This window comes from Bufo bufo, chromosome 9 (genome assembly GCF_905171765.1).
Source record: "Bufo bufo chromosome 9, aBufBuf1.1, whole genome shotgun sequence".
In the NCBI taxonomy this organism is placed as follows: domain Eukaryota; kingdom Metazoa; phylum Chordata; class Amphibia; order Anura; family Bufonidae; genus Bufo; species Bufo bufo.
The window spans coordinates 216397197-216417900 of NC_053397.1; the positions used below are offsets into that span (position 1 = coordinate 216397197).

At 44.1% G+C, this 20704-nt stretch overlaps 1 protein-coding gene across 1 annotated transcript in view; it reads right to left on the minus strand.

Moving 5' to 3' along the window:
* Positions 1-5147: 5147 nt before the first annotated feature.
* Positions 5148-20704, minus strand: part of LOC120978899 (interleukin-31 receptor subunit alpha-like) — a 29736-nt gene continuing 14179 nt past the window's right edge. The window contains exons 9-16 of the mRNA XM_040407316.1: positions 18531-18747; positions 18150-18338; positions 17548-17649; positions 15972-16130; positions 12606-12734; positions 10411-10510; positions 7048-7138; positions 5148-5866 (exon numbers count right to left, since the gene is read on the minus strand). Coding sequence (XP_040263250.1) covers positions 5321-5866; positions 7048-7138; positions 10411-10510; positions 12606-12734; positions 15972-16130; positions 17548-17649; positions 18150-18338; positions 18531-18747 — 1533 coding nt within the window. The 3' untranslated portion in view covers positions 5148-5320. The remainder of the gene's footprint in view (positions 5867-7047; positions 7139-10410; positions 10511-12605; positions 12735-15971; positions 16131-17547; positions 17650-18149; positions 18339-18530; positions 18748-20704) is intronic.

The window sequence follows — 20704 nt, forward strand, 5'->3', positions numbered from 1 at the left end:
TGTTAAACGTCACATAATTTGATCAGAACATTTCCCCTTCTGATGACTTTCAGGTGTTTCAATTCCTCACATTTTCAGGACCTGGGTTTCCTGTCAGTAGACGGGAACACACAGCTGAAGGTTTGCTACAATTGTATCAAGTCTAATCAAGCTTTTGTGAGCTTAGGGCTCTTTCACACTTGCGTTGTTCTTTTCTTCCGGACGAGAGTTCCGTCGTCGGGGCTCTATGCCGGAAGAATCCTGATCAGTTTTATCCTAATGCATTCTGAATGGAGAGAAATCCGTTCAGGATGCATCAGGATGTCTTCAGTTCCGTACCGGAACGTTTTTTGGCCGGAGAAAATACTGCAGCATGCTGCGCTTTTTGCTCCGGCCAAAAATCCTGAACACTTGCCGCAAGGCCGGATCCGGAATTAATGCCCATTGAAAGGCATTGATCCGGATCCGGCCTTAAGCTAAACGTCGTTTCGGCGCATTGCCGGATCCGACGTTTAGCTTTTTCTGAATGGTTACCATGGCTGCCGGGACGCTAAAGTCCCGGCAGCCATGGTAAAGTGTAGTGGGGAGCGGGGGAGCAGCATACTTACCGTCCGTGCGGCTCCCCGGGCGCTCCAGAGTGACGTCAGGGCGCCCCAAGCGCATGGATCACGTGATCGCATGGCTCACGTCATCCATGCGCATGGGGCGCTCTGACGTCATTCTGGAGCGCCCCGGGAGCCGCACGGACTGTAAGTATACCGCTCCCCCGCTTCCCACTACTACTATGGCAGCCAGGACTTTAATAGCGTCCTGGCTGCCATAGTAACACTGAAAGCATTTTGAAGACGGATCCGTCTTCAAATGCTTTCAGTTCACTTGCGTTTTTCCGGATCCGGCGGGCACCTCCGGCAAATGGAGTACACGACGGATCCGGACAACGCAAGTGTGAAAGAGGCCTAAATAGCCTGTAGTTTAGGCCTCATGCACACGGCCGTTCTGTGCATTGGGGACAGCAATTTGAAGTACAGAGAGGACGGACAGGACAGACTGTGGTAATGGAGACTGCATACAAGAGCTGCTGCTCATCAGCCTCCTCTCTGTACTTCATGTCTCCTTATGGACTCCATTCCTACAGAGATTCAGCTGAAGATTTATTCATAATCCCTGACAAGTAGAGCAGAGGATGAGGCAGATCTTTAGCTAAGTGCTCTGAAGTAACTTGTCCTCCTGTGTAATTAGGACAGGTTTTGTTTGTACTAATAGGACAGTGGCCATTTTATTTCTCCTAATGATCGCTCCCCAGATAAAACGAGCCATTATAACTAATGAAAGGTATTTGGGAATATATTTATAATAAAGTCATATTTAAGTATCTTCATTTTCTTAATTCCTAGAGCTTCCCATTAACAACAGACTAGCCCTTTAAAGTCTATGTACACCTTTGGGGGCATTTTTTTATTATTGTATTTTAGTTATTTTGAGCTAAAAATCATTTCTTCAGTTGGTCTTTATAAACAATATGGAATCCCTTTTTTCTGTACAGAGCTGAGATGCTCTACTTGTTGCCTGTGGATTCTTTGCCTTTTCCGTCATCTGAGGAGCAGACGGACTCCTTATCTCTGCTCTCTGACATTATAAACACTCATTAAAGCTCAGTTGTTATCTTACTAAGGCCTCTTTCACACTTGCGTTGTTGGGATCCGGCATGCACTTCCGTTGCCGGAGGTGCCTGCCGGATCCGGAAAAACGCAAGTGTACTGAAAGCATTTGAAGACGGAACCGTCTTCCAAATGCTTTCAGTGTTACTATGGCACCCAGGACGCTATTAAAGTCCTGGTTGCCATAGTAGGAGCGGGGAGCGGGGAAGCGGTATACTTACAGTCCGTGCGGCTCCCGGTGCGCTCCAGAATGACGTCAGAGCGCCCCATGCGCATGGATGACGTGATCCATGCGCTTGGGGCGCCCTGACGTCACTCTGGAGCGCCCGGGGAGCCGCACGGACGGTAGGTATACTGCTCCCCCGCTCCCCGCTACACTTTACCATGGCTGTCAGGACTTTAGCGTCCCGGCAGCCATGGTAACCACTCTGAAAAAGCTAAATGTCGGCTCCGGCAATGCGCCGAAACGACGTTTAGCTTAAGGCCGGATCCGGATCAATGCCTTCCAATGGACATTAATCCCGGACCTGGCCTTGCGGCAAGTGTTCCGGATTTTTGGCCGGAGCAAAAAGCACAGCATGCTGCGGTATTTTCTCCGGCCAACAAACGTTCCGTACCGGAACTGAAGACATCCTGATGCATCCTGAACGGATTACTCTCCTTTCAGAATGCATTAGGATAATCCTGATCAGGATTCTTCCGGCATAGAGCCCCGACGACGGAACTTTATGCCGGAAGACAATAACGCAAGTGTGAAAGAGCCCTTATAAGAATGTGGCTAAGGGTACTTTCACACTTGCGTTTTTCTTTTCCGGCATAGAGTTCCGTCACAGGGGCTCTATACCGGAAAATAACTGATCAGTTTTATCCCCATGCATTCTGAATGGAGAGTAATCCGTTCAGGATGCATCAGGATGTCTTCAGTTCAGTCGTTTTGACTGATCAGGCAAAAGAGAAAACCGCAGCATGCTACGGTTTTATCTCCGGCGGAAAAACTGAAGACTTGCCTGAATGCCGGCATTTTTTCCCATAGGAATGTATTCGTGCCGGATCCGTCCTTCCGGTCTGCGCATGCGCAGACTGAAAAAAAGGTGAAAAAAATAAATGCCGGATCCGTTTTTTGCCGGATGACACCGGAAAGACGGATCCGGCATTCCAATGCATTTTTTCGACTGATCAGGCATTTTTAAGACTGATCAGGATCCTGATCAGTCTTACTAATGCCATCAGTTGGCATACGTTTTGCCTGATCCGGCAGGCAGTTCCGGCGACGGAACTGCTTGCCGGATCTCTCTGCCGCAAGTGTGAAAGTACCCTTAAATAAGTGTTTATGACCTCTCAGTTGTTTAGAGATAAGGTTTATTAGATAAAGGTACCAGTCACACAGTTAGAAACATAGTTAACCCTTTGTGACTGAACAGCTCAATATTTTTTAATAAAGGACAATTGAAAATATGATTTTTAGCCAAAAATAAGTTAAATGCAATCAAAAAAACTATTTACTCCAAGGGTGTACATAGCCTTTAAGGTTATGTTCCCACAAGGCGAACTCTTGTGGACTTTGTGTGTATTCCTCAAAGATTTAGTAAAATCAAGTTAGGTAATTCTAAGGTGGAGCATCTGCTCATGTAGTCAAAGCCTTAACTATTTTTATTTATTTTTGCTTCAGATAGTCCCTTTTTCGAGTCGATCCCAGCGATCAGTTGCAATCTGGTTGTTACTGTTCAATTCCCATTGAAACCAATTCACCTCAATGGCTTAATGCGGTTTATAAACCCGGCAACCCCTGTAAGTACGAGAACGTATTTCAGTCCATGTCGAGTTCCACTCGTTGGCGCCCTGGGAACATTTCTAGAAATTGCTTGCACAGTTATTATAACTGATGGCGGTTTAGTCAGTTTCTTGCAGTTTAGCTTTGCACGGATCCGGCGCTACACTGAATGCCACTACTACTGCGCTGCCCGAGGCTGGATAGCTTCAGCATTTGCATCTCGTAGTATGGTGAACCACTTCCTTCCTGAGCTGCCCAAGATAAGTCACTAAATAAAGACATTTCTATAAGACCCATTATTGTGCTCCCATCTCAACGACGACCACAAAACATTCGTTTTCACTTGCGTATTTACATGATGCTCACAGCGAGGGCAGTCTTCTGGCTTCCTGCAAACTCATGAGATACTCATTAATAAATTAGAAGGGTAGTATGGATCACCTATAATGCCCGGCGGCGTGTTCTTACTTGGTTGACCAACTGAAACTGTTGTGAAGATGTCATCTGGTGGTAGATTATCACTGCAGGGCCAGACTTATATAGGCCAGTGGGCGATAGGGACTTTTTTCATCTGTCCAGGATGGCAGACGCTATGGATGCTGATATACCAACAAAAACGCAATGCACAGTATTTCATTTAAAGAGTATCTTCAGTAGGATCAACCCATGCATACTGCCTGATAGGGCTGATCCTGCTGATTAAAATGACACCTGTCTTGTGAAAATCGGTTGTGGCGTTCCCAAGAAAAAGAGAATTATATTGTTTAAGGAAATGAGAGGTGGGGCTAGGACCTTGCTGCTCCTCAGCTTTCCAGTGCTAGTCCCGCCCCCTCGGAGCACTGAAGCACTCATTTGTATAAAGAATAAAAGTCTTTTTTTCTTGGGAATGCCAGAACTGATTTTCAGAAGACAGGTGCCATTCTAATCAGCAGGATTAAACCTTTAATAAAGGTACATTCTGCTGACACATAGTCTTTAACCCTTTAACTGCCGGAAATGTGAGTTAGCCCATCAGTTTTATACTAAATGTTCCTTTAAAAGGGACTGCATGGGTGCTTTTTTTTTCTGCAAAAACAGCGCCAACCCTGTAAATAGATTGTTTGTGGTGTTGCTGCTCTGGGCCATTACACTTCAGTGGAGCTGAGCTGCAATACCAGACATAACCCACAGACAGGTGTGGCGCTGTTTTTCAAAGAAAGCAGCCACGTTTTTCTAATTGTAGACAACCTCTTTAAAGGGTCACTAACTTTTAAAAAAAAACCTATTGATTACAAAGGTTTAGATCGTGGGAGGGGGGTCTGAGAGCTGAGAATCCAACTGATGCCCAGAATGAGGGACAGATTCTAGACGGATCCATAGACTTTTATGGAGTCCGTTTTGTGCAGCGAGGAGAGAGCGCGATATGTGAGTACTTCTCTCCCCTCGTTCTCGAGATCGTGGGGGTCTCAGTGCTCAGACCCCCCCCACCGATCTAAACTTTTGATATGTCTCTAAGACATGTCCAATGTTTTTTGAAAAGTTACTGACACTTTAAGCCTGAAGAAGGGCACATTTCATTAGGTCAAATGAATGTCCCTCCATTGAGGATCATGTTCACATCATTTCACCTTGAGAAAACGCTTGAGGACCATAACAATGAAACAGAACATCGGGAACCACATATTACCCGGATTTGCCCTTGTGCTAAATTTTTTAAGAAATATTTCAAATAAAAAATATCCAACATTTCATTCTCCGGAACCTTTAATAATGCAAGGGACAATGTTCTGGTACCTACAAAGTAGGGCCCTGAGGTTTCTTGGTATACAATTCCCAATATATTCAGCAGCCATTTAGGATCTTCAGTCAGATGGACCAAACCAACTAATCCATTCCAAGGTAAGAAGAAGAATTTGCCTTCGACATGACATGGCTATAATCCCCCAGTGAAAACTTGAGGAAAGTAGGACTTTGTGTCATCAAATTCCTCCAGAACACTTGGAGTATCCATCACTGGGTCACCAGGAACATCCGGAATTATTAACCCCTCTATGAACGTCTGATTGTCCCATAGGCTTTGAGATGTTGGGTCGGTGGTTGGCCATAGAGGTTCAGCCGTGACCATCAGATCTTTGAAGTTCAGTAGGAAGGTGATGTTGGTTGGGATCAGTGGGCTTCCTGATCCCAGCGTGCTCCTCTGTACATCCAGCATGTGAGTCGGACCGCAGTAGGAATCTCGATGGTGGGAAGTGATATTTGCAGTCTGTGGCCTGTACCCCTGGGCATGTTCAGAGACCTCCACGTCGGTGTTTGGGATCAGAGGAGACTCTTCCAATTCCATCGTAGAGTTGGTTTCTCGGGGAGGAGCTGCTGACGTGATTGGGCTACTTATCACTTCGCTCGGCATTTCTTCAATCTCCGCAATTTCCGGATCAGTAGGCAACAGATTGAGTCGAGGCTCCGGACTCTCTTTGTTTGCCTAAAAAAAAGTTTAAAGGAGTATTCGCATCTCAGACATTGGTGGCATATCGCTAGATGTCAGATAGGTGCGGGCCCCCCATCTCTGGGACCCGCTCTTGTCTTCAGAACCGGACCCTCAAAATGAAGGAGAGAGCACTGTGCAAGCGTAGCTATCCCTTCACCGCTATGGGAGTTCCCAAAAATAGCTGAGCACTGGTTCAGCAGACCCATCGCGGTGAATGGCGAGGTGGCCGTGCATGTGCGGTGCGGTCTCCGGTCACTGCTATGGGAGTGAAGCCAGTGCTCCCATGGCAGTGAATGGGCAACCCCTTTAAGGACCATTAGGCACACCATGTGACGTCATATGGTGCCTCCACGAGGCATGTAGATGTGCAGGATGGGTCTATAACAAGCTATGGGCGCCATGTTATACATCTGTACAACTATAGGTCCACGTTGTAACTCCACGTGCCTCACAGAAGGGCTGTGGTGCCACGCGGCGTGCCTCATGTCCATCCGTGAGGCACATGGAGGTGCAGTTGGGGCCTATAGCAAGCTCTGGGTGCCATATTATTACCATAGATCCCTAATATAGTCATGTGCATAAGGACTCATGCACATAAACTTATTTTTTGCGGCCCATATGCGGAACCATTCACTTCAATGGGGCTGGAAAAAAAAAACGAAATTACTCTGTGTGCATTCCATGTTCGTATGTCCGCATGGTCGGGCCGCATAAAAATAGAACATGCCCTATTCGGGCTCATGCACCTGAACGTATTTTCTTTCTGTGTCCGTTCCTTTTTTTTTTTTGCAGACCATATGCGGAACCATTCATTTCAATGGGTCCGCAAAAAAAAACGGAAGTTACTCAAATTTAACATGTCCTATTATTGTCCACATTACAGACAAGGATAGGACTGTTCTATTAGGGGCCAGCTGTTCAGTTCCGCAAAAAATGAATGCACTCGGACGTCATCTGTATTGCTTGCGGATCCGTTTTTTTGCGGACCACAAAATACATACGGTCGTGTGCTTGAGCCCTTATAGTCTGTATTACGGACAAGGATAGGACTGTTGCAAAATGCGGAATGCACGCGGCCGGTATCCATGTTTCGCGGATTCGCAATTTGCGGACCGCAAAACGTCCAAAGGTCTTAAGACTGACAGCAGGGTTCTAGTTAAAGGCAGAGTACTCACCTGCAGAGACTTCACAGCTGAACTCCTCCCCACGTGGGGATATTCTTCATGTAGGCATTTGGGTAACAATAGGATCAACCCCTTTTTCACCCTAAAATAGAGATAAATTATTAATTTTTTTGGGAAAGGGACCCTTCGTCTCTCCTGATTTCCCTATTTCAGTAACTACTTGCATTCCCCATGAAATAAGAATTCTGGAGCCTCTTTTCTTATTAGACTGTGTTAGGTATACACCCAGTTGTGAATGCAGTCATATATTTCTAGGAGGAATAACAGAGGAAACACAAAGAATTCTAGGAAAAGATGCTCCAGACTTGTAATATTATGAGGAATACAAGTCAGGAGAGGTGAAAGCTGCTATAAAATAGCAAATACTGACTATAAAAGAGACAATATTATAACATTTTCTAAAAAAAATCAATAAAAATTAAGTTATAAAGATTAAAGATTTTGTGATTGAGTCTGGAGTTCTACTTTCATTTCGAGTTGCAACAGGATTACAAATTATATGTAAGTGAAGTAGTCAGAACTTTTATTAGAACTTAGTGGGCTGTTATTCTGTCCCCCATACTTTACACTGTAATTCTGCTTATTCTGCCTGGCAGAGGGACATCAGGCAGGTGGGGCTGTTTTCCATTAAAGGGGTATTCCTATGTCATCAAATAAATGTTATTCTTTGTATAATTCATGTATAAGTCATACAATTTTCTCATATACTCTCTGTATCCATTCCTTACTGCTTGCTGTCCTTCAAAAAAATAAAATAAAATAGCGTTCATAATTTTCTCTCAGGGGATACAAATCTGTCCTAGTCATGTGATTTCTCATTGCAAGACGAGCCATGAAGCTGACTGGGACAGATTTCTACCCCCTGGAAGTAAATTATAAAGCTTCCTATTGAAGAACAGCAAGCAGAGATCTTGAAAACAGTGAGGAAATGAAACATAAAATACGTTAGAAAACTGGATGACTTTTGATTATGCAAACAATCACAATTATTTCCGGAAAATGGATTTCTCTATATGCACTGATGTCCATTTGTTTTACACACAGAAGCCAGGCAGAAGAAGCATAGCTGCAGTTTAAAGCATGGGGCAGCCAGGAAAAACAACCAAAGCTAGTGTAAAACATGGGGGGACAGCCACGCTGAAAAAGTGGAGATGCAATGTAAAACATGGGGAGGGGGACAGCCAGGCAAAACAAGTGGAGCTGCAGTGTAAAGCATGGGGGAAGGGACAGCCAGGCATAACAAGCGCAACTGCAGCATAAAGCAGAAGGGGACAACCAGGCATAAGAAGCAGAGCTGCAGTGTAAAGCATGGGGGAGGGCGGCCAGGCAGAACTGCAATGTAAAGCATGGGGTGAGCAGTCAGGTAGAACAAGCAGCTAGGCAAAAAAAAATGGAGCTGCAGTGTAAAGCATGGGGGAAGGGACAGCCAGGCAGAACAAGCGGAGCTGCAGTGTAATGCATGGGGGGTACTATCAGGCATAACAAGCGGAGCTGCAGTGTAAAGCATGGGAGGGTCAGCCAGGCAGAACAAGCAGAGCTGCAGTGTAAAGCATGGTGGGACGCAATCAGGTGGAACAAGCAGAGCTGCAGTGTAAAGCATGGGGGCATCCAGGCAGAACAAGCAGAGCTGCAATGGGGTGACAGCCAGGCAGAACAAGCAGAGTAGCAGTCTAAAGCATGGTGGGACAGCCTGGACGAACGAGCCCAGTTGCGGCGTAAAGCATGGAAGGGAGCACAAAATAGCCACAGCAGATAATACAGAAACTACATTGAAAAATTGTATACATTTTTGTTATACGAAGAGTAACATCATTATTTGCTGAAACCTGTGTTGGATTTTTAGCGATTTGCGTGTTGCACGTAGACATGACGCATCATTTAACCCCCGCCTTATCACTGCAGAGTCAGGGGTTAACTGAGACTGAACTAGTGAACTACGCAGCAACTTTCCCTGTGAGAACGCCACAAAATGTTTAAAAAAAAATGTGGTTCTAAAATCTTGACTTCTTTTCTTGCACACGGCGGTCACTATTGTTGTGTTAACCCCTTCTCCCACAGACTGTACTTTTTACTGACGTCAATGTAAAACCTTCATCACGTAGGAATGTAATGGCACATGTAGTCAGGGAAGAGGCACACTGCTCCCTCTGCTGGTGAAACACTGGTGATGCACGCCTGTTTTATTATCATGAGCAAAACTGGCTTGAATTTTACCAAAGCAGAAAGATACATGAAAAAAAGTGAAAAGAAAAAATATTAGCATGTGAAATGTTTGTGCATTCTGTCTCTAAAACCCCATTGAATATAAATGACAGTTTGCAAACATTTCTGGTAGGCACCGAGCCCTCTATGGGTTCTTGCTCAAAGAGAACCTGGCAGCATGACATACCGGAGGAGCGGAGCAGACTGATGTATAGTTTTGTGGTAAAAGATTCAGTAAAACTTGCAATTTATTAATTTACTTAAATATTTTTTGTTTTCTTAGCAGTCCTGTGGGTGGTCCTTATCTGTCAATCACTAATTAGGCCCCACCCACTGGACTCTTGAGTATCCAAAGAGCAGGGATTTGAAGGGAACCTGTCACCATGACAATGCTATCCAATCTAGTGGTATTATGTTATAGAGCAGGAGGAGCTGAGCAGATTGATATATAGTTTTGTGGGAAAAGATTCAGTAAAACTTCTAATGTATTGATTGAAGTTGGACCTCCATGGGTAGGACCTCCTCTTGGACTCAGGGATTTAAAGGGAACCTGTCATCATAAAAATGCAATGTAAGCTACAGGCATCATGTTATCGAGCAGGAGGAGCTGAGCAGATTGATATATAGTTTTATGGGAAGAGATTCAGTATAACTTGTATTTTATCCATTTATATCTCTGCTCATCCTGGGCTTTAAAGTCCAGGAGGCGGTCCTATCAGTGATTGACAGCTATCTGTGTATACACAGTCATAGAGGGAAGGCTGTCAATCACTGATAGGACCGCCTCCTGGACTTTAAAGCCCAGAATGAGCAGAGATATAAATGGATAAAATACAAGTTATACTGAATCTTTTCCCATAAAACTATATATCAATCTGCTCAGCTCCTCCTGCTCTATAACCTGCTGCCGACAGATCAGTCACCATTTTAAATATAGAAAGTTCCCTTTAAGGGTTTTTCTGGCTCTTCTTTGCAGAATGCTTCTAGTTCTGCACATCTTATACATCAAACCTACATATTGCATCTCAGACAGATGACCTGATGCAGATTAATAGCTTTACTGGACATACGTACAGAAAAACATCATACGGCAATCTGCATGTGCCTTGTGGACTGATGATGTCACCAGCGTGGAGCCAACAGGTTACATACCTTTTCCGTATTCTTGATAAAATCAAAATGATTGCAGACAAGACAATGACTCCAAAAGCTGTTCCCACCAGGAGGCCCAGGTAGCTGTGAAAATCATTATCTAAAAACATAAAGTATGCATTAAAGGGGTATTCCCATCTCAGACATTGGGGGCGTTTCGCTAGGATATGCCCCCCCCCCCCCCATGTCTGATAGGTGCGGGTCCCACCTCTAGAAGCCTGTAAAATTCTGGAGGGTGCACAGCGCATGCGCGGACACCCTCCATTCATTCCTATGGGAGCACCGGAAATACCGCTCAGCTATTTTTGGAAGTCCCATTGAAATGAATGGGAGGCGCACCGAGCAAGCGCAGCCACCGCTCTATGGGACTGACGGTAATAGCTGAGTCAGCGCTCGGCTATTTTTGGCATGAAATGAATGGAGGGCGGACACTCATGTGCAGTGCACCCTCCAGGACTGCGGGCTCCCAGAGGCGGGACCTGCACCTATCAGACATTGGGGGATAAGCCCCCGATAACCAAGGTGGGACAATCCATTTAAGCTTCTACTTCTATTGTCATAAGTCAAACATAATAGCGAGGAACATAATATAATGTAAAGGTGCATCATCATCATCACCATCATCATCACAATAATCATCATCACCTTCATCATCATCATCACCTTCCTCATCATCATCATCATCATCATCACCTTCATCATCATCACAATAATCATCACCTTCATCATCATCACAATAATCATCACCCTTATCATCATTACAATAATCATCATCACCTTCATCATCATCATCACAATAATCATCATCACCTTCATCATCACCATTATCATCACCTTCAACATCATCATCATCATCATCACTTTCATCATCATCCCAATAATCATCATCACCTTCATCATCATCACAATAATCATCATCATCATCACCATTATCATCATCACCTTCATCACCATTATCATCACCATCATCATCATCACCATCATCATCACCATTATCATCACCTTCATCATCATCACAATAATCATCACCCTTATCATCATTACAATAATCATCATCACCTTCATCATCATCATCACAATAATCATCATCACCTTCATCATCACCATTATCATCACCTTCAACATCATCATCATCACTTTCATCATCATCACAATAATCATCATCACCTTCATCATCATCACAATAATCATCATCATCACTATTATCATCATCACCTTCATCACCATTATCATCACCATCATCATCACCATCATCATCACTTTCATCATCATCACCTTCATCACCATTATCATCACCTTCATCATCATCACAATAATCATCACCACCTTCATCATCATCATCATCATCATACAGTTCAAAGAAGCAGTTAACCAGTTCAGGTAATAAACCTGCCTAAATATAATAGAAGAATGGAAATTCTGACAGCGCTCTCATTTATGGGGCGTTCCTCTGACACTATTATCATACCCAGGAGCCCCCTTTAAAACAAAAAACAGTGTTTTAGGACTCCAGGGGGATGAAGCAGCGCCTCTGAGATATTTTTACTTTATTCTTCTAAAAGGGATGACTCAGGGTTAGAAATACATGGCTGCTTTCTTCCTAAAACAGCACCACACCTCTCCACAGGTTGTGTCTGGTATTGCAGCTCAATCGTATTCACTTCGAAGGAGTCGAGCTGCAAGTCCAGACACAACCCATGGACAGGTGATGTGCAGTTTCTAATATTGGACGACCCATGTAATAAATCCTACAATAAATATCGTTCCTTTTTTGCCCTTTACAATAATGAGGCTGGGAGATATTTCCATCAGCTCAGCTTGCAGTACCACCTTCCACCACTGAGAACAGCTAATGATTTCCATAGATGCCAATACAACAGCGTCCCCAGCTGTATCCTATCTGTGGATAAAGTGAACGCCGATCCTTAAAAATACAGAAACAAATACCGTAAATTTACTTATTAGGATAATGCCGCTTTTGGAAAACAAACCAAATTATGCAAATCACATGTGACAGATTTGATGCAGAATTTTTTCTTGCAATTGAAAACTACAAGTAGTTCCATTGATCTAAATGAGGTTGTTTTGAGGGGCAAGCACATAGATATCTGCCCCGTACAGATGAATGGGACATTTGTAAAAATTTTTGCAACAAATCCGCCGCGTGTGACTACAACCCACGTGTTCGTTCGTACCTTCATGAAAGTTAGTGCAGTGATCAGCTGGCCCTTCTCCGGCCCTTGTGGATGCGGAAATGCACACAGAATACTGCTCATCTGGATTAAATTTATTAAAACGTAAATGTCTTGTTGATCCAGGGACTTCTGTAAAGAGAAGGGAAATAAAAAAAAAACTGTGTCTCCATGGTAACAGACTACAAACCCTGTGTCGTCGGATCCCGCAAGACATGGGATACTCCGCTCCCTCTGTCTGTAGGTTAGTAGAAGGAGAGGGCAGAGGCGTAACCTATGGCTGCAGTATATGTGGAGTAACCTATGGCTGCAGTATATGTGGAGTAGAGTAACCTATGGCCGCGGTATATGTGGAGTAGAGTAACCTATGGCTGTAGTATATGTGGAGTAGAATAACCTATGGCCGCAGTATATGTGGAGTAGAGTAACCTATGGCTGCAGTATATGTGGAGTAGAGTAACCTATGGCTGCACTATATGTGGAGTAAAGTAACCTATGGCCGCGGTATATGTGGAGTAGAGTAACCTATGGCTGCAGTATATGTGGAGTAGAGTAACCTATGGCCGCAGTATATGTGGAGTAGAGTAACATATGGCCGCACTATATGTGGAGTAGAGTAACCTATGGCTGCAGTATATGTGGAGTAGAGTAACCTATAGCCGCAGTATATGTGGAGTAGAGTAACCTATGGCCGCGGTATATGTGGAGTAGAGTAACCTATGGCCGCAGTATATGTGGAGTAGAGTAACCTATGGCCGCAGTATATGTTGAGTAGAGTAACCTATGGCTGCACTATATGTGGAGTAGAGTAACCTATGGCCACAGTATATGTGGAGTAGAGTAACCTATGGCTGCAGTATATGTGGAGTAGAGTAACCTATGGCTGCAGTATATGTGGAGTAGAGTAACCTATGGCCGCAGCATATGTGGAGTAGAGTAACCTATGGCTGCACTATATGTGGAGTAGAGTAACCTATGGCTGCACTATATGTGGAGTAGAGTAACCTATGGCTGCACTATATGTGGAGTAGAGTAACCTATGGCTGCACTATATGTGGAGTAGAGTAACCTATGGCCGCAGTATATGTGGAGTAGAGTAACCTATGGCTGCACTATATGAAGAATAGAGTAACCTATGGCCGCGGTATATGTGGAGTAGAGTAACCTATGGCTGCACTATATGAAGAATAGAGTAACCTATGGCCGCGGTATATGTGGAGTAGAGTAACCTATGGCTGCAGTATATGTGGAGTAGAGTAGCCTGTGGCTGCACTATATGTGGAATAGAGTAACCTATGGCCGCGGTATATGTGGAGTAGAGTAACCTATGGCCGCAGTATATGTTGAGTAGAGTAACCTATGGCCGCAGTATATGTGGAGTAGAGTAACCTATGGCTGCAGTATATGTGGAGTAGAGTAACCTATGGCTGCACTTTATGTGGAGTAGAGTAACCTATGGCTGCACTATATGTGGAGTAGAGTAACCTATGGCTGCACTATATGTGGAGTAGAGTAACCTATGGCTGCAGTATATGTGGAGTAGAGTAACCTATGGCTGCAGTATATGTGGAGTAGAGTAACCTATGGCTGCAGTATATGTGGAGTAGATTAACTTATGGCCGCAGTATATGTGGAGTAGAGTAACCTATGGCCGCAGTATATGTGGAGTAGAGTAACATATGGCCGCACTATATGTGGAGTAGAGTAACCTATGGCTGCACTATATGTGGAGTAGAGTAACCTATGGCCGCAGTATATGTGGAGTAGAGTAACCTATGGCCGCAGTATATGTGGAGTAGAGTAACCTATGGCTGCAGTATATGTGGAGTAGAGTAACCTATGGCTGCACTATATGTGAAGTAGAGTAACCTATGGCTGCAGTATATGTGGAGTAGAGTAACCTATGGCCGCAGTATATGTGGAGTAGAGTAACCTATGGCCGCAGTATATGTGGAGTAGAGTAACCTATGGCTGCAGTATATGTGGAGTAGAGTAACCTATGGCTGCACTATATGTGAAGTAGAGTAACCTATGGCTGCAGTATATGTGGAGTAGAGTAACCTATGGCCGCAGTATATGTGGAGTAGAGTAACCTATGGCCGCAGTATATGTGGAGTAGAGTAACCTATGGCTGCAGTATATGTGGAGTAGAGTAACCTATGGCTGCAGTATATGTGGAGTAGAGTAACCTATGGCTGCAGTATATGTGGAGTAGAGTAACCTATGGCTGCAGTATATGTGAAGTAGAGTAACCTATGGTTGCAGTATATGTGGAGTAGAGTAACCTATGGCCGCAGTATATGTGGAGTAGAGTAACCTATGGCTGCACTATATGTGGAGTAGAGTAACCTATGGCTGCACTATATGTGGAGTAGAGTAACCTATGGCTGCACTATATGTGAAGTAGAGTAACCTATGGTTGCAGTATATGTGGAGTAGAGTAACCTATGGCCGCAGTATATGTGGAGTAGAGTAACCTATGGCTGCACTATATGTGGAGTAGAGTAACCTATGGCTGCACTATATGTGAAGTAGAGTAACCTATGGTTGCAGTATATGTGGAGTAGAGTAACCTATGGCCGCAGTATATGTGGAGTAGAGTAACCTATGGCTGCAGTATCTGTGGAGTAGAGTAACCTATGGCTGCACTATATGTGGAGTAGAGTAACCTATGGCTGCACTATATGTGGAGTAGAGTAACCTATGGCTGCACTATATGTGAAGTAGAGTAACCTATGGCTGCAGTATATGTGGAGTAGAGTAACCTATGGCTGCACTATATGTGAAGTAGAGTAACCTATGGCTGCAGTATCTGTGGAGTAGAGTAACCTATGGCTGCACTATATGTGGAGTAGAGTAACCTATGGCTGCACTATATGTGGAGTAGAGTAACCTATGGCTGCACTATATGTGAAGTAGAGTAACCTATGGCTGCAGTATATGTGGAGTAGAGTAACCTATGGCTGCACTATATGTGAAGTAGAGTAACCTATGGTTGCAGTATATGTGGAGTAGAGTAACCTATGGCTGCACTATATGTGGAGTAGAGTAACCTATGGCTGCACTATATGTGGAGTAGAGTAACCTATGGCCGCAGTATATGTGGAGTAGAGTAGCGCGTGGCTGCAGTCTATGTGGAGTAGAGTAGCGCGTGGCTGCAGGATCAAACTACACGGGGTCTGTATACAATATAATAAATGAGCCCAATTATCATCAAAGTAACAGAATATAACAAAATTAGCGCAAAATAAATGGAACCCTATGCGACCATTACGACATGCCGTGACTATAGTCATGCATTCAATATTTCAAAGCTTGCAGACATCGCCATCTAGTGCCCATACTGCAGAATACACGTCGCTCACTTACCATATGAGAAATGGGATTCGTTTCGGTATTGCCTTATGTACACCGTATATCCAGTGATGAACCCTCGTCTGTCACAGAGAGGAATCTCAGACCATTCAATATCTCTTGCGTTCATAGAGGGTTTCACTATCTTTATAGAACTGGGACCTGTTTTTGGTTCTGTAGGGGATTAGGGTGAAATATTGTCAATTTTCATATCTCGCAGAAAGTTAAAGGGGTGATCCCATGATTAATGTAAAAAAAAAAAATGAAAATCATACATCATATAGCACAAGACAAGCTCTTTCTAACGAAGCTAGAACCGGCCCTGTACCTCACATGGATCCAGGGATCCACGGACAGCCTTTAATATAACTGCCTATTCTTATCCGCAAAGCGCGGCCACAAGAATAGGACGGGTTATATATTTTTTGCGGACCACGGAATGGAGCAATGGATGCGGACAGCACACGGAGTGTCCAGCTAATATGCAGTATCCAAATACCGTAATATTTAATACCACCATACCCTGCTAAATAATACTGGGTAGTTGTGGTTGGGGTCTGGGGTCCCATAGTATATGGGGATCCTGGGCCACTGTCCTGTTTGCCACCCCATAAAACCAGCCCTGATATCCAAGGACAAAATGAAATGTGACTTTTTAGGCTATATGCACACGACCATATGTGTTTTGCGGTCCGCAAATTGCGGATCCGCAAAAAAAAACAGGTGCCATCTGTATACCATCCCTTTTTTTTTGTGTGGATCCATTGTAACAATGCCTAAAACGGACAAGAATAGGACATGCTCTATACACGGTGTGCTGTCCGCATTTTTTGCAGACCCATTGAGATGAATGGCTCCGCATCCTATCCGCAAAGAAAACGGAATGGACACGAAAACAAGCAACAATTGTGTGCATGTAGCCTTATGTGTATATGGCAGCACAGTATATGGGAGGATAATATAGTGAGAAATATACGGAGGCAGAGTATAACAATATATCATAGTGAGGAGTATATGGCAGCACAGTATACTAAAGGACAATATATCATCATAGTGAGGAGTATATGGCAGCACAGTATACTAAAGGACAATATATCATCATAGTGAGGAGTATATGGCAGCACAGTATACTAAAGGACAATATATCATCATAGTGAGGAGTATATGGCAGCACAGTATACTAAAGGACAATATATCATCATAGTGAGGAGTATATGGCAGCACAGTATACTAAAGGACAACATATCATCATAGTGAGGAGTATATGGCAGCACAGTATACTAAAGGACAATATATCATCATAGTGAAGAGTATATGGCAGCACAGTATACTAAAGGACAATATATCATCATAGTGAGGAGTATATGGCAGCACAGTATACTAAAGGACAACATATCATCATAGTGAGGAGTATATGGCAGCACAGTATACTAAAGGACAACATATCATCACAGTATACTATAGGACAACATATCATCATAGTGAAGAGTATATGGCAGCACAGTATACTATAGGACAACATATCATCATAGTGAGGAGTATATGGCGTTTCAGTATATCAGTGGACAATATTAAATTATAATGGACTCACCGAATTCTTGAGTGTACCCATAGACTACATGGGGTTTGCTGACTGTAGTGCTGTATACCGCGTACACAGAAATAGTGACACGGCATCCTGGAGCGACATTATCTAAAATACAAAGTGCATAGTAATCAATGGAAGCAGAAGGTCAATGTTCTGGATGTGCAATGTGTGGATGGAGCACAAGCTGGGGGAATGGCATTGTTTAGTTTGGGGTAAAAGAGATGAATTTTGGGGTAAAGTACATATATGGTGAAGGGAGCCCCCCGGAGCAAAATGTAAATGGGGCATCTGACCGTGCTGCATGCTTACATATTACAGCCATACAGTACTCACATAATACTGCCATATAGTGCTTACATATTACAGGCATACAGTACTCACATAATACTGCCATATAGTGCTTACATATTACAGGCATACAGTGAACACATAAGAGTGTCATACAGAGCTCACATAATACTGCCCTATAGTGCCTACATATTAGAGCCAGTTTAACCATGCTGGGGGCAGAGTGGTGCAGATCCCTAGATGGTGGATGCCCAGAAAATGACTCCATTTGCCCATGTCACATCGGCCCTGTTCACACCTGCTGACCCCACACTCACCTTTTATAGTGAAATTCGATTGCTCCTTCCCAATTTTCTGCCATGATATATTTCTGTGTTTTCCGTCACAAGATTCAGGCGTCCACTGCAGGACGAGCCACCTGATGGGCTCCGAGGAGCTGCGGGGCGGCTGCCATTGTACTGACATTGATGTGGGAGGTAAAGATGTCACCGTCACTTGTCGAGGTCCTAGGAGACATCAGCAAACACCGAGCAATGAGTCTGCACTACAGTGAGCGCCCCCTAGTGGTGGCTGCTGGTAGACAGAATTCTATCATGCAACGCTATGTCAATGCAGAGGATTTGGAGCTCTGTATCAGAAGAAATGAAGCCAAATCCCTTCTATAGACCCCGGCCTTCTTATAAAGACAACATTCTTACCAGAAGCGTCTTCCTCCTGGATCGGAAGGTCTATTGCTGGAGAGAACCCATAGGGATTATAAGCAGCGATGGATACCACCCGGACACCCTGTGGTATCAGAGCTGCACACTGCACCCCGGATGGGGGGCACCGCTTCAGGATGGTCCGTACCCCTTGATTATAATAATACACTTCATAACCGGAGACATTTATCCGTGGTGAATCATCGGGATCGGACTGCAACACAGAAACCGCACATTAATACAGTCAAGTGCCCGTGGAAAGTCTTCAGACCCTTTGAGTTTTTCACATTTTGTTATACTGCTCCTTGTGCTAAAATAAACAAAAATCATGAGAAAGTGAGAACAGAATTTTAGAAATTTTTGCAAATTTATTAAGAAGGACAAACTAAGGCTTCTTTCGCACTAGCGTGTTGGAATCCGTTAGGGTTCAGCAAAAACGCTTCCGTTACTGATAATACAATAACGTTATGAACGGATCCGGTTGTATTATCTGTAACATAGCCATGACTTGCATTGTGGGTCATGACGGATCCGTCTTGCTCCGCATCCCAGGACGGAAAGCAAACTGCAGCACGCTGCTCTCCGGTATGAGAACGGAACAGAATGCATTTTGGAGCGCTCTGTTCTGTTCAGTTACGTTTTGTCCCCATTGACAATGAATGGGGACAAAAAGGAAGCGTTTTTTTCCAGTATTGAGACCCCATGAGGGATCTCAATACCGGAAAATATTAACGCTAGTGTGAAAGCAGCCTAAAATTCTGCCTGGACATAAGCATTCAGACCCTTTGCTGTGACAACGTGACATTTTGCTCTGGGGCCTCTCACTTCTTCTGATCATTTCTGAGATGTTTCTACACCTTGATTGGCGTCACCTGCAGTAAATTCTGCTGATTGGACCTGATTTGGAAAGACACAGCCCTGTCTATATAATGTCTCACAGCTGACAATGTGTATCAGAGCAAAACCAAGTCTTGAGGAGGATAGAACTGCCTGTAGAGCTCAGAGACAGGATTGTTTGGAGGCGCAGATCTGGAGAAGGGGGCAAAAAAATGTCTTCTGCACTGAAAGTCTCCAAGAGCGCAGTGTCCTCCATGATTCTTAAATGGAAGTTTGGAACAGCCAGCTTCCTAGAGCTGCCACCCCTCCAAACTAAGTAACTGGAGGAGAAAGGCCTTGGTGAGAGAGGTGACCAAGAACACAATGGTCACTCTCCTGAGCTCCAAAGAACCTGTGTGCAGATGGGAGACACTTCCAGAGGGTCAAACATCACTGCAGCCTCCACCAATCTGGGCTTTGTGGCAGAGAGTCCAGAAAGAAGCCTCTCCTCAGTAAACGACACATAAAAACACCTAAAGGAGTCTCAGACTGTGAGAAACAAGATTCTCTGGTCTGATGAAACCAAGACTGAACTTTTTGGCCTCATGTCTGGCGGAAACCGGGCAATACCATCCCTACAGTGAAGCATGGTGGTGGCAGCATCATACTGGGGAGACTGGTCAGGGTGGAGCAAAGTACAGAGATATTTTTAATGAGAACCTGATCCAGAGCTCTGGACCTCAGACTGGGCCGGAGGTTCACCTTCCGACAAGACAATGACCCCGAGCACACGGCCAAGACAACACAGGAGCGGCTGAGGGACAACCCTGTGAATCATGAACACCAAACCTATAATCAACCCATATACACCATAGAATAGAACACCTATAGAAGTATATGTGGTCCAATAATAAATAACAAGCTGATCACACATCCATCAGGATTATAGTATCACATTTTTATTACACATAAATTACAGACATGATTGGCATATACAAATAAATAAAAAAAGATTAAAATCACCAACACAGTGGTGGTGACCACACCGCAGGATAAACGCAATAAAGTGCAGGTGCAAAAAGTATTTTTAAGGAGGTTTTATAAAGTGCAGATTCAAGAGTACATACATATTATACAGACAGCCTAATGGTATGGCTGCAAATAGTACAGATCAAATAATGTAAAAAATAAGCGATGCAGTATAATACAAAGTATATAGGCAGATATCTATATAGTACCAACCAAATAATTGTGTCCAGCCTCAGGTCAGACCACCACCACGCCCCGACGACAGCTTTCTCAAGGGGACAACTCTGTGAATGTCCTTGAGGGGCCCAGCCAGAGCCCTGAACCCA